This window comes from Balaenoptera ricei, chromosome 2 (genome assembly GCF_028023285.1).
Source record: "Balaenoptera ricei isolate mBalRic1 chromosome 2, mBalRic1.hap2, whole genome shotgun sequence".
NCBI lineage: Eukaryota > Metazoa > Chordata > Mammalia > Artiodactyla > Balaenopteridae > Balaenoptera > Balaenoptera ricei.
This window is the reverse complement of record NC_082640.1, coordinates 114,090,170-114,103,066: the sequence shown is the minus strand read 5'-3', so window position 1 is coordinate 114,103,066 and position 12,897 is coordinate 114,090,170. Positions and strand designations below refer to the sequence as shown.

The following is a 12,897-nucleotide window of genomic DNA, read 5'->3' as shown; positions in this document are numbered from 1 at the left end:
TCCACCTTCTAAATTATCCAAGGCCAGAGGGATCTCTCACTAACAGAAGTCATTCTCTGAACAGAATACAAGATCTCAGATATGTAACTCCCACCAGTCTCCTGACTTGGGCTGATATGACTGAGGGGTTTTCATTCTCTTGGTCTTCAGGAATTTTCTGTCTGCCTGCTTGTTGGCATTCTTTCACAAGCTCTTTGTAAAAGGGCTGGCGTTTGCTCACTGGTAAACTGAAGACTTTGTTGAAAGAGGGTCAAAGAGGCTGAAAAACACAAGACTATACTGATTCTTCACACTCCTCTCATTCACTCTACTGTTCTCTCCAGATAAACTCTAACTCTCAATAACTGACCTAAGATCAGCCCTACGTCCATGCTATTTTAGAAAGAAAGGAAAAACATTCAGAGAAGTGGAGACAAGAATAACTCTTGGTAATGAGAAAAGGTTCTAGCTAGCTTTTGATTATAGTCAAGCACCAAAGGAGGTTTCCTGAGCCACTAATGCCACCTGGTGGCCAGCAAGATATATTAATAAACCTTAAAATCCATATATTTCAGATGATCTGTATTATCATTATAACAAATCATACAGGAACTTGGGGCAACGTGGGGATGAAAGAGTGGATTATACTACTCTAATCTCTCAATATTTTTTGATTAAATAACCAATTTCTAGTTTCTAGTGAAAATGTATTATCAAAGAAAACCATGAAAGCCAAACTTTCTTATTCCCCCCAAAACTTCATCCTTCCCTTTTCCTTCACCCTCTCACCAAAAACACCCCATACCCAGTGATTCCAGTCACATAATACATGTGCAAAAGGGGCTTCAATTCGTAAGTAAAATCAATTTTATTAATAAAGATCTTTCCACATGTCCAGAGCAAATAATTAATGAATTCCGAGGAAAAAACCTACATACAGTGAAATTAGAAGTATCCCAGGATGACAAAAAATAAATTAAATATGTACACCCATAATCACCGCCGCCTCCGAAAACCTGAAAGGAAGGGAAACCAAGAATGAGGCAAAGGACAGTTGGGAAAAGCCAAAGGGACAGAAAAAAAGGACATCTAGAGAGAAGGGCTCGATAGGAGTGGGTTCCCTCGGCAATACTCTCTGTATCCTCCCAGGACAAAAGACTAGAAGCAGGATGGAAACTGAAATGGGATAATGGTTCCTTCAAGTGACATTTTTATAGTTTACTTAAGGAAACCTGAACAGGAGCTGTGGGGCCTTCAGAAATAGAATCCAGAAATCTCTTTTGTGAATGATGCTGATTTTCATCTTGGGAAAGAAAAAAATAAATGCCCACCTCTAAAGAGATTAACACCCAGTATGGAAGAGATACTGTAAAGGTCGGTAAGACCTACAGGATGGCAAATCCGGAGTTGGCATCCCAATTCGTAAACCCCATCCTGCACTTGTTCACCCAGGTCCTAGCCATTCACTAACCTTTTTTCTTCTGACCTTTCTTAGCTATCTTCTTCCGCTTCTTAGTAGAATTCTGATCCTGGAGACACATGGCGAAGGGAAGGAATGGCAGTGAGCTTCCAAGTTTAGTGTCCCTTCCCAAGTTCCTCACGGCAACAAGCCCACATACATTTAGCTGACAGCATTAAGGTCACCTCCCACCACTGTATCACTACCTCACCTCATCAAGATGAGGGGCTCCTCCTGTCAAAGCACTGATGTCACTGAAGTGCGTGAGGGAATGAATTTGTGAGCTCATGACATTTGCTCGTTTTCGCCGTCCTTTCTCCCGCTTACTGACACTTAAACGCACCATCATGCTCTCCTCATAGTTAATCCTGCCAGAGAAACACAGACACCACTTGCAGCATGCTCAGTACATAGAGGCAGAAAGTTGCAGCCAAGAACCTGGGCCCAGGTGTTTACTCACCCCTCGTTCAGACAGTTCTCAAGAAATTTCATAGCAAGTCACTACAGTATTTAGTGAGGTGATACTGTGTGCTCAACACTCAATGCTCAATACTCAGTGAAATGTTCTTTGCACTAGAACTTCCCTCCTCCCCAGAGATGAACTCACAGCCCATCCACAGGAATACTTAAACTATATCAGAAAATTCTTTATATTCCAGCTCCATAAACAGGATCCTCTACACGAACCTTCTCACTCAAATCTACCAACTGTAGAGATGAACACCTGGGCAAAGTTGATGCATCTGTGTTCAACTTATAATTGCTTTTCTACTTTTCTTCCCTGAACTTATCTAGCACTCTCCATGCCATTATAAAAACGTGACTTTCTTGCCTTCTGCAGAAAATAAAGAGCAGTGAGAGTGAAATACAGAACTTTAAAATCCTACTAGGTGGAACTGCATATAGTCTTCTCCATGTAGCACTTGCTCAGCCTGAACAGTTGGGGGGGAAAAAAAGACATTTCCCCCGCTAGTTCCTATTCTGTACTTCAAACCCCTAACTCTTAGAAACCGTCACACCAAATTTTGCACTCCACTTTCTAGATAACGTGGGTTCTCTTGGAATTAGACTTAATCATCGTCATTCAAAGCGAAAGGACAGGTCTCTACAGCATAGAAAACAATTTCTAACTGCAAGGACTCGGACCTGTGTTGATCCTCCTGGCTCTGTCGAGTAACATGAGGATGCCGAGCATCTCGGATTTCCTCTGGAGCATCCGAGTACTGCTCCTTTAGTTCACGAATGACAGAGCTGCTCAATGCCCGTCTCTTGGCTCGTTCTAGGCGCTTCTTCTCCCGCTCAGCTTCCGTTTCATCTATGGGATAAAAATCAGCAAGGGTTATCCCAGAACAGAGAAGAGAAACACAATTCATGCTGAGGAAGCAGCAGCCACAGTTCATACCATAATGCACTGGAACCAAGCGTGGTGGAACATATTTCTTAGCTGTCCCTTTTCCAGATTTCATCCCTGAAGCCCCAGACTGGCCTTCCTCTGCTTCATCTTCCTCCTCATCCCCAGAGCTCAACTACAAAAGGAACATAATGTCCACAAACTTAGGAAGCGTTAGTCAAACAAGCGCTAAGAAAATCCAAAGCTGAAGTACTCTGGGAAGGTGGGAATACAAACAAGAGGGAGAAAGGGGAATCTCACATTCAACATTCTAAGGCACAAGCTGGGAATCAACGGTAATAAGAGAATCCCAGGAGATCCAGGAGTATTACAAGGCTCATTCAGGCTTAGATTCCTCAGGAAAATCAGGATAATGCAACCTCTTACCTTGCTCATCATATTGCTGGGATGAGGCTTAAAACGGAGTGGGTCACTCTCACCTAAAATAAAAGACCCAAGAGATTTTACAAGATCTGGAACTTTGTGAACGGCCACACATAACCTTACAGCTTCCCCCACTTACTGAGGCTGCCTGTCACTGCCGTCTTCACCAGTTTGTCAATTTGATACTTCAGTTTTTGGTCCAAAGGACGAAGCTTTTCCAAAACCTATAATGTGGTTAAATAGGATTACATGTCCTCCTCAAAATTAAGCATACACCAAAAGTCCCTATGTTAAGTTGCCAGATAAAGCACCTAAAATATGCACAAAGTAGAGCAAATGAAGACAAAAATGCTTTTTTTCATTTGGTTTCCTCCCTTAAACATGAGAACACCCACTTAAATGAGAGCTATTGTGTCACAGTCCTGGAGTTCAGGATATAGAAACGCAGAACTCTAAGATGACAAATGCCTCATACCGTGCGAATCTCCACCAGTCTCAAAACTGCAGGATGTCCCTGAAGAGACCCTCCTGAGGCTTTGTCCAGAATGAGATGGCTCAGATCCATAAGGTACATTAGCAACAGCTGATCTTTCACTTCCAAAAGGCTGAGACCCTGAGTTGAATCAAACAGTAAGAGATGCAAATTCAGTTTTAACCACAGAATAAGGAGGAGAGTCTAGGGAGAACAGAATAATTTTTTTCCAAGTTCAAGTTTTTTTCCATGCAGTTCATATAAGGTATCTGGAGTAGTCTCAAGGAAGTGGCTGCACCTAAAATGGCCACAGAGAAAATTATGCTAACACAACAGAAGCGCAGCTCAGAGAATTACTGTATGACAATAAGAGCAGGAAAATCAATAAAGTATCCCCCAAAATGACTATAGCAAGGTTTCTCAAACTCAGAGCTATTGACATTTGGGGGACAGATAATTCTTTGCTGTGGAGCGCTGTCTGGGCACTGAAGGATATTCAACAGCATCCCTGGCCTCCAACCATTGATGCCACCCCCCAAGTTGTGACAATCAAAAATGTCTCCATACAGTAATGAATTTTAAATTAATTTAACCAAAACAATCACTGATTTTATCCCCATACAATGGAATTATATGATATAGGTAAAAACAATGACCTGTACATACTGACATGGACTTATCTATGTCAACACACTTTCTACACTGTATAGAAAGTGTGAATAATGTGGTTCCAATTAAGGGGGGGAGGTGAGAAGTATTATACACACATTCTATATGCAGAGAAAAATGTCTGAAAATAACATAATTAACAACTGCTACCCCTGAGGATCGAGATGAGGAAAAGAAATGGAGTGCTTGTACTGAAAAAGTGGTTTTCCATCAAGCATATATTACTTTTACAATCAACGAAATAAAAAATGTACCCCAGTGATTATCTCAGAATGGTGATTACACTGATTTTTAATTCTCTTTTTTGTGATTTTATGTATCTTCTAAACTTTCTAAAATTAAAAGTGTATTAGGGGCTTCCCTGGTGGTGCAGTGGTTAAGAATCCGCCTGCCAATGCAGCGGACACGGGTTCGAGCCCTGGTCTGGGAAGATCCCACATGCCGCGGAGCAACTAAGCCCGTGCGCCACAACTACTGAGCCTGCGCTCTAGAGCCCACGAGCCACAACTACTGAAGCCTGCATGCCTAGAGCCTGTGCTCTGCAACAAGAGAAGCCACCGCAATGAAAAGCCCTCGCACTGCAACGAAGAGTAGCCCCCGCTTGCCCCAACTAGAGAAAGCCCGCACGCAACAATGAAGACCCAACGTGGCCAAAAATAAATTAAAAATTAAAAAAAAATTCGTTTAGCTATCTTTTTTTTTTTTTAATTTATTTATTTATGGCTGTGTTGGGTCTTCGGTTCTGTGCGAGGGCTTTCTCCAGTTGTGGCAGGTGGGGGCCGCTCTTCATCGCGGTGCGCGGGCCTCTCACTATCGCGGCCTCTCTTGTTGCGGAGCACAGGCTCCAGACGCGCAGGCTCAGTAATTGTGGCTCACGGGCCCAGCTGCTCCGTGGCATGTGGGATCCTGCCGGACCAGGGCTCGAACCTGTGTCCCCTGCACTAGCAGGCAGACTCTCAACCACTGCGCCACCAGGGAAGCCCTAGCTATCTTTTTAAAACACAAATCCGCTGTAAATCTCATGCTTAAAAATCCTTCAATGATTTTTATTAACCTACTATAATGATTTTCGTATTTCTGTTGACCTACAGGACATTTTGCTTAAATGATATCTTAAGACGAAAGCTCAATACATAAAACAGGTAACACCCAAGTTTTCCAGCTCAAGTAGGTATGAGGGATCCAGAGACCTCCTTCTTTTTTTCTTTTTTAAATAGTTTTTTGGAAGTGATCCATTTTTAAAGTCTTTATTGAATTTGTTACAATAAACTTCTGTTTTATGTTTCGGTTTTTTGGCCGCGAGGCATGTGGGACCTTAGCTCCCTGACCAGGGATCGAACCCACACCCCCTGTATTGGAAGGCAAAGTCTTAACCACTGGACCGCCAGGGAAGTCCCCAGAGACCTCCTTCTATACTGCCCCACACTCAATGGTCCCTGAGAAGGTTCTATAAGACCTTAATTTGAAAACTACCATATTATACGCATCATTTTTATATTTTAACATCTCTGAAGTCAGGATACATCTTTAAATCAATGGTATCTTAGCATTATGTCATAGATTAACAAGCAACATTGTATGCTCAGTATATAAAGTCAGTGATATGTCCCCAATTAACAGCATTTTATATTAAATGAAATACAGTTGGCCTACATGGCTCTTCACACAGAGTGACTACTTTTCTGCCCCCAACACACAAACAAAATGCACACCCAAGCACACTACATGACTTACCTCCTTTCCCTGAATATCACTATGCTTTTAGGTCTTTGTGCCTTTGCACATGCTGTTTCTTTCTATCCCTCTGACTCCTATTTATTCCTCACAATCCTGTTACCTCTCTGAGATGCCTCCCCTAATTCCCTTTGCTCCGTGATATTTATTTAATCTTGCTCCTCAGCTCGCACAGCCACTCATCATGACTGCTACTGCTTATACCTATTGCTTTCACCTGCCTTCTCTACTAGACTTCAGCACAGAAACTGGATCTTATTCATCTTCAAAGCTCCAGTACTAAGGACATACAAGACACTCAATAAGTCTACGATGGAAAGAACTGTTGAGAACATCAAGTCAAGGGGTGCTTACTCTTCATTTATGTCCTACCTTCTCTGTAGGATAGGCTTTAGCTTGAACTTTTTTGGTCAGAGCTTGCACCTGTGCAGTGACAGCCATCACCTGAAATTAATCCAAATAAAACCACTGATTAGAATACATCAAGTTATCTCTGTGAGCTGTGAAGTGCAAAAGCTAAACAATGCCACCTAAAAATTATCTGAAACACTGCCTAAAGTACACCACTATCTTTTCAGTTCTGGGAAAGCATAGGAGAGATGGTTTCTGATACTTCTTTAAAAGACAGAAAAACCTTTCCACCTCTTCTTAAAGCTAAAGAGACCATCTTACAAAACCAGCGGGAGGGGATGGGGACTGAGACAGTGGTGATGGGGGCATCGTAGCTTTGTACCAGTTGAATTTGCAATGCATAGAACTACATAAACGTATATGAGCTAGGCACCCAAAGGGCACATCGTGTCACCTTTTTTGGCATCGGTTTCCTTAGCTATAAGAATAAAGAAAATTGATTCAGATGCTTTCTTTCTGGAGTTTTCTATATTCCTTTGGACGGAGAAATCAATTACTCTAAATTGTGGCCTGAAAAGGTTTTCATTATATCGTTTTGCTCTTACTGTATCTGGTCATTCAAATATATGCCCCCAAATCACCAAAGTTTAGAGGTGCGGCAAACAAAGTCAAAGCCGATTCGTGACTAATCTATTCCAAAGGGGTGCCATTACTCACCTGCTCCTGGAGGTTTTTCAAAAGTGCCACGGCATTTGGCAGGTCTGACTCCAGCACCTCCTATGGAAGGGAGAGTAAACAAAAATCATGCTTTCCTCAGGATTATAAGACGGAACGTGTGAGGTGGAAAACCCCCTCTCTCCTTCAAACACCCTGGACTTCCTGCCTTCCCACTCCGGTGCACATACAGCCTCGCCTCAGAGCCGGCCGGCCTCTCAGGTCACTGGAAAGGAGCGGTAACTCCAGCTCCGTCTCCCTACTACTGCTTTTGCCCCGCTGTTTCAAGGAGGGCGCCTCCCTGGAGTTATTTCCATCACCACCCTTCGCTCGCCCCAATAATTTGCCTCGAGGCACTGAGGAGAAAGGAAACGTCCACAATACCAAGCCGACGAAGCAAACACACTACACTCACCGGCGCCGCCATCTTCACAAAGCCCGCCCCTTCCGGAACTGTACTTCCTGAGAGCTGACGTTATCTTGAGAGACTTGAGAGGCCGCCGCCGCTTGCAAACCTAAGCCAATAGGAATAAGGGCTCTCTCACTTCCGCCCCGAACAGGATATACGAGAGGAGGGGCCGGGTCCAGCCAATGGAATAGAAGAACTGGCTAAATTCGTCAGACTTAGGAGGAGCTTTAACGACGTAAAGATGCTATTGGAAAGAAGCATGTGATTAGTAAATTGAGTAGAATGATTGGAGCTAAGCCAGTAAAAACTCGGCAACTGATTGATTGACAGTTAGAAAGACCCAATGGAAAAAAGGAGTTAACTGAGCGAACTGAGAACATATTGGCTCCTGGACGCCGCGGTACCCGGAGTCTTTTTCAAGAGGCTTCTCTTGCATTGCCTGAACCCGCCGCTAGGTGACGGGCCTCGGCCTCTCTCTGAGAAGGTGGCCACGTTATGAAGCCGCCATTGCTGGCTGCTGTGCCAACGCGGGCCGCGCTAGATTCCTCACAGACCCAAAGGCCCTTGTGTGATCGTGGAGAAGTCATTCGATCTCTGAGCATTTTTCATCTATAAATAGGAGAATTGGGCCAGAGAAGCCCAGAGCCAGTTCAGACACGGACGGTAAGGACACACGCGCCTCGTACGCACCTGGGGGCGCTGCGAAGAGACGCCCCCAGCTGCAGCCCCAACACTTCCTACTAGTTCGGCGACATGAAGGGAGGGACGTTTAACAAATGAAGCCAGTTCAGATTTACGTGACTTGCCCCTGGTCACACAGGTCCCTGCAGAACTTGGTTTAAACCCAGCCTGTGCATATATAGTATTTCATTATGCTCTGTCTCATCTTTCCCCAATACTTGCAAATATGTCAGCTCACTCCTGCTTCTCACAGGCTGATGAAGTCAGTCGGATGGGTATTAATTGTTCCTATCGTCTGCCTTGGGAAGTAAGCACTGCAAGGGGAAATGATGGTCTTGAATTTTACCTGCAACTGTCGAGCAGAGCTAGGACTAGAAATCAGATTTCCTGACTTGGAGTGGTCTTCTGGAATTAAACAAGGAATAACTCCCATATCTCGGCAACCAGGGTGGGAAAATCCTGGTTTCTAAATCTTTTGCTGGATTCAGGAAGAAAAAGGCAGGGCCCAGGTATCCAGTCCTCATGCCTCTGCCTCAAGCATTTATTTGCTGTTTCAGGCCCAGCATGGAAGCTCAGTGTGCCTTGACAGCCTACTCAGTCAATTAACCAATAGTTTTTATACCGTTTATCAGGATTTGTATTATGAAAAATTTCCATTTCAACATAAATTTGTGACCTATTGAGATCCTCTGCCCATTTTTTAATCAGGTAATTCTTTTGCTATTTAAGTTGTATGAGTTCTTTATATATTTTGGATATCAACCACTTATCAGATATATGATTTGCATATATTTTCTCCCATTCCGTAGGTTGCCGTTTCATTTTGTTGATGGTTTCCTTTGCTGTGCAGAAGCTTTTTAGCATGATGTAGTCCCACTTGTTTATTTTTGTTTTGTTGCCTTTGCTTTTGCTGTCAGATCCAAAAACAATCATTGTCAAGACTGCTGTTAAGGAGCTTACCGCCTATGTTTTCTTCTAGGAGTTTTAAAGTTTCAGGTCTTCCATTCAAGTCTTTAATCCATTTTGAGTTAATTTTGTGTATAGTGTAAGATACGGGTCTAGTTTCATTCTTTTGCATGTAGCTGTTCAGTTTTTGCAACACCATTTATTGAAGAGACTGTTCTTTCCCAATTGCATATTCTTAGCTCCTCTGTTGTAAATTAATTGACCATACATGTGTGGGTTTATTTCTAGGCTCTCTATTCTGTCCCATTGATCTATGTGTTTGTTTTTATGCCAATATGATATTGTTTTGATAACTATAGTTTTGTAATATAGTTTGAAATCATGGACAGAAATAACATTTAACCAACTATCTGGGCACTTCATGACTCAGTCAGGTTTACACATAAAATTAACCATCACGCTATATGTAAAAATACTCATAATCATTGACTCAGAAATCTATTTCTTAGAATTTATTCTGACAAAATCTTTCAAAAAAAGAAAAGAAGCCATATATATATATACATATATATATATATATATGTTTACAGAGACATTATTTATAAGTTCAAAAAACTGCAAACAAGGGGTTAGAGAGTGATTGTTAATGGAAGGGGGTTTCTTTTTGAGGTGATGAAAATGTTCTAAAATTAGGTAGTGGTGATGGTTACACAACTCTGAATATACTAAAAATGACTGAATTGTACACTGTAAAAAGGTGAATTTTATGGTATATGAATTGTCTCAATAAAGGTGTTATAAAACTATAAGCAATCCAAATATCAAACAAGTAAATTTTCATATATTATCACAGAAATAGCAAATAGCTCCATTTATTGAGTGCTTACTATATGCGAGGCATTATTCTGAACACTTTACATGTATAAATTCAGTGGTTTTTCAAAGTGTGGTCCTTGATCTTGTAGCATCTGGAATGCAGATTCAGGCACCCCACCCTGTCCTACTGAATCAGAATTTCTGAGGCCAAGGCCTAAGATGCTTTATTTTAATAAGGCTTCCGTGTATTCTGCAACATGGTCAAGTTTGAGTGTCTCTGTTTTAACTTGTTTAATTCTCATAGTAAACCCATAAGATGGGCAATATTATTTTCTCCATTTTATAGATAGTAGTGGAACATCTGCCATCATAAAAATGATAAAATCTAAGATTGCAGAAATATGGAATTCTAATGGCTAGAACATAAGATTATGTACATATTGTATGTACCCACAGCAGCCCTATATGTATACCATATATGTATTTTTGTATGTATATATATATAATAGAAACACACACACACCTTGGAAAGAAGCTGAGAATTGAAAATAGTTAATGTGATTGGGTAGGAGATCTTGGGTGTTATTTCTGTACTTGCATAGTTTCAACAAAGTTTTGTTTGTGTTTCAGGAGCAGCCCTGCTGAATCAAAAAGTACTTTCGTAGAAGAGCCACTGATACTACTATATATAAAATAGATAACAACAAGGACTTACTGTATAGCACAAGGAATTATACTCAATATTTTGTATTAACCTATAAGGGAAAAGAATTTGAAAAAGAATATAGATAGATAGATATCTGAATCACTGTGCTGTATGCCTGAAACTAACATGACATTGTAAATCAATTATACTTCAATTAAAAAACGCACATTAGGGCTTCCCTGGTGGTGCAGTGGTTGAGAATCTGCCTGCCAATGCAGGGGACACGGATTTGAGCCCTGGTCTGGGAGGATCCCACATGCCGTGGAGCAACTAGGCCCGTGAGCCACAACTACTGAGCCTGCGCGTCTGGAGACTGTGCTCCGCAACAAGAGAGGCCGCGATAGTGAGAGGCCTGCGCACCGCGATGAAGAGTGGCCCCCGCTTGCCGCAACTAGAGAAAGCCCTCGCACAGAAACGAAGACCCAACACAGCCAAAAATAAAAATAAATTAATTAATTAATTTTTTAAAAAATGCACATTAGAGGGAATTCCCTGTTGGCACAGTGGTTAAGAATCCGCCTGCCAATGCACGGGACACGGGTTCGAGCTCTGGTTCAGGAAGATCCCACATGCCGCGGAGCAACAGAGCCCGTGCGCAACAACTACTGAGCCTGCACTCTAGAGCCCGCGAGCCACAACTACTGAGCCCACGTGCCGCAGCTACTGAAGGCTGCACACCTAGAGCCCATGCTCCGCAACAGGAGAAGCCACCGCAATGAGAAGCCCGTGCACTGCAACAAAGAGTAGCCCCGGCTCGCCGCAACTAGAGAAAGCCTGCGCACAGCAATGAAGACCCAACACAGCCAAAAAATAAAGAAAGAAAAAAGAATTTTTTTCCAAATGCACGTTAGAAAGAATCATCAGAGGATCTCATCCATTCCGTCAACATTTTTGTTATTTATATATATTGTGGTATTACTGAATGTTTAATCAGAGCCAGCTAGGCCTTTAAAAACTTGAATTTCCACATTTGAAAATGGGAAAAATATAATTTTGCTACTCAGTTTTGAGAATCTACTGAAGCAAAGTATGTGTAAGTACATTATAAATCATTGTGGACTTCACAAGTTAATGTTTTTTTTTATTTTAATTTTTTTAAAATATATTTTATTTTATTTTATTTTTATTTTTGGCTGTGTTGGGTCTTTGTTGCTGCGCACGGGCTTTCTCTAGTTGTGGCGATCGGGGGCTACTCTTTGTTGTGGTGTGTAGGCTTCTCATTGTGGTGGCTTCTCTTTTTGCGGAGAATGGGCTCTAGGCACGTGAGCTTCAGTAGTTGCAGCACGCGGGCTCAGTAGTTGTGGCACGTGGGCCCTAGAGCCCGCGGGCGTCAGTAGTTGCGGCACGTGGGCTCAGTAGTTGCAGAGTGCAGGCTCAGTAGTTGTGGCGCACGGGCTTAGTTGCTCCGTGGCATGTGGGATCTTCCCGGACCAGGGATTGAACCCGTATCCCTTTCATTGGCAGGTGGATTCTTAACCACTGCACCACCAGGGAAGTCCCTAATGATATTTTTAAGTGATTCCTGGATATATTGCTGGCAATTTCTCTATTAATAGTGGAATAGTTAAAAAAAAAAAAAAAAAAAGAAGAGCCACTGAGCAGTGCCTGGAGGGGCAGGCAGGAAAAGTCTCAATATTAAAGAGGTGGGAAAGCCCAGCCTGGGGTGAGGGTACTGTTGGGAGACCAGTCAGATCTGGAGGTGGGAGGTTGTGAAGGGCTAAGTTGGGACAATCTGGGGCCAGTTTATGAAGTGTCTTTAAGTGCCAGTCAGAAGAATTCAGGCTTTGTCTCCGAGACAACATGGAGCCCTGGAAGTTTCTATGAATGACAGATATGTTAGAAGTGGTACTTTAGAAAATTGAGTCTGCCAGTCATTTGGTGAGATGAGCAGATGGAAGACTAGTTAAGGTGCTATTGCAATTATCCAGGCATGAGAAGGGGCCTTGCCTCATGACGTTAAAGAGAGAATGGGGAAGTAGGGAGGAGGCGGGGCCTTTTGAAGGTGGAATCTACAGATGAATAGAAATGTGGTTGGCTGCCTTTCTCCTGAGCCCCCTCCCCTTTCTCATGTCTAATTCTCAGCTTCTCTGGGGAGTTCCCTTCGTTCCCTACCTGTGACCACAAATCTAGAATCTCCTCTGCAAATGAATCTGAAAACTCAATGTCACTTTTCCCAAGAATGACTGGTTATACCACCAATTCTATAAAATCAGATAATATAACCACC

General features: G+C 42.5%; 1 protein-coding gene across 1 annotated transcript; it reads right to left on the bottom strand.

The window, feature by feature from the left end:
* Positions 1–828: 828 nt before the first annotated feature.
* NGDN (neuroguidin) lies at positions 829–7,652 on the bottom strand. The gene is made up of 11 exons (XM_059913905.1): positions 7,568–7,652; positions 7,156–7,215; positions 6,460–6,531; positions 3,688–3,825; positions 3,352–3,436; positions 3,216–3,268; positions 2,841–2,964; positions 2,585–2,753; positions 1,650–1,806; positions 1,451–1,508; positions 829–995 (listed from the first exon to the last, which is right to left on the bottom strand). Exons 1-11 carry the CDS (start codon positions 7,577–7,579, stop codon positions 976–978), a joined length of 948 nt encoding a protein of 315 aa, XP_059769888.1. The 5' UTR covers positions 7,580–7,652; the 3' UTR covers positions 829–975.
* Positions 7,653–12,897: the final 5,245 nt, after the last annotated feature.

Bases quoted from the DNA above. Each gene is read 5' to 3' on its own strand.
- NGDN (XM_059913905.1), bottom strand. The intron at 2,965-3,215 runs GTAAGAGGTTGC...TTCCTTTTGTAG, and splicing joins CCAGCAATATGATGAGCAAG to TTGAGCTCTGGGGATGAGGA. The intron at 996-1,450 runs GTTAGTGAATGG...CCTTCCTTTCAG, and splicing joins GAAAGGTCAGAAGAAAAAAG to GTTTTCGGAGGCGGCGGTGA.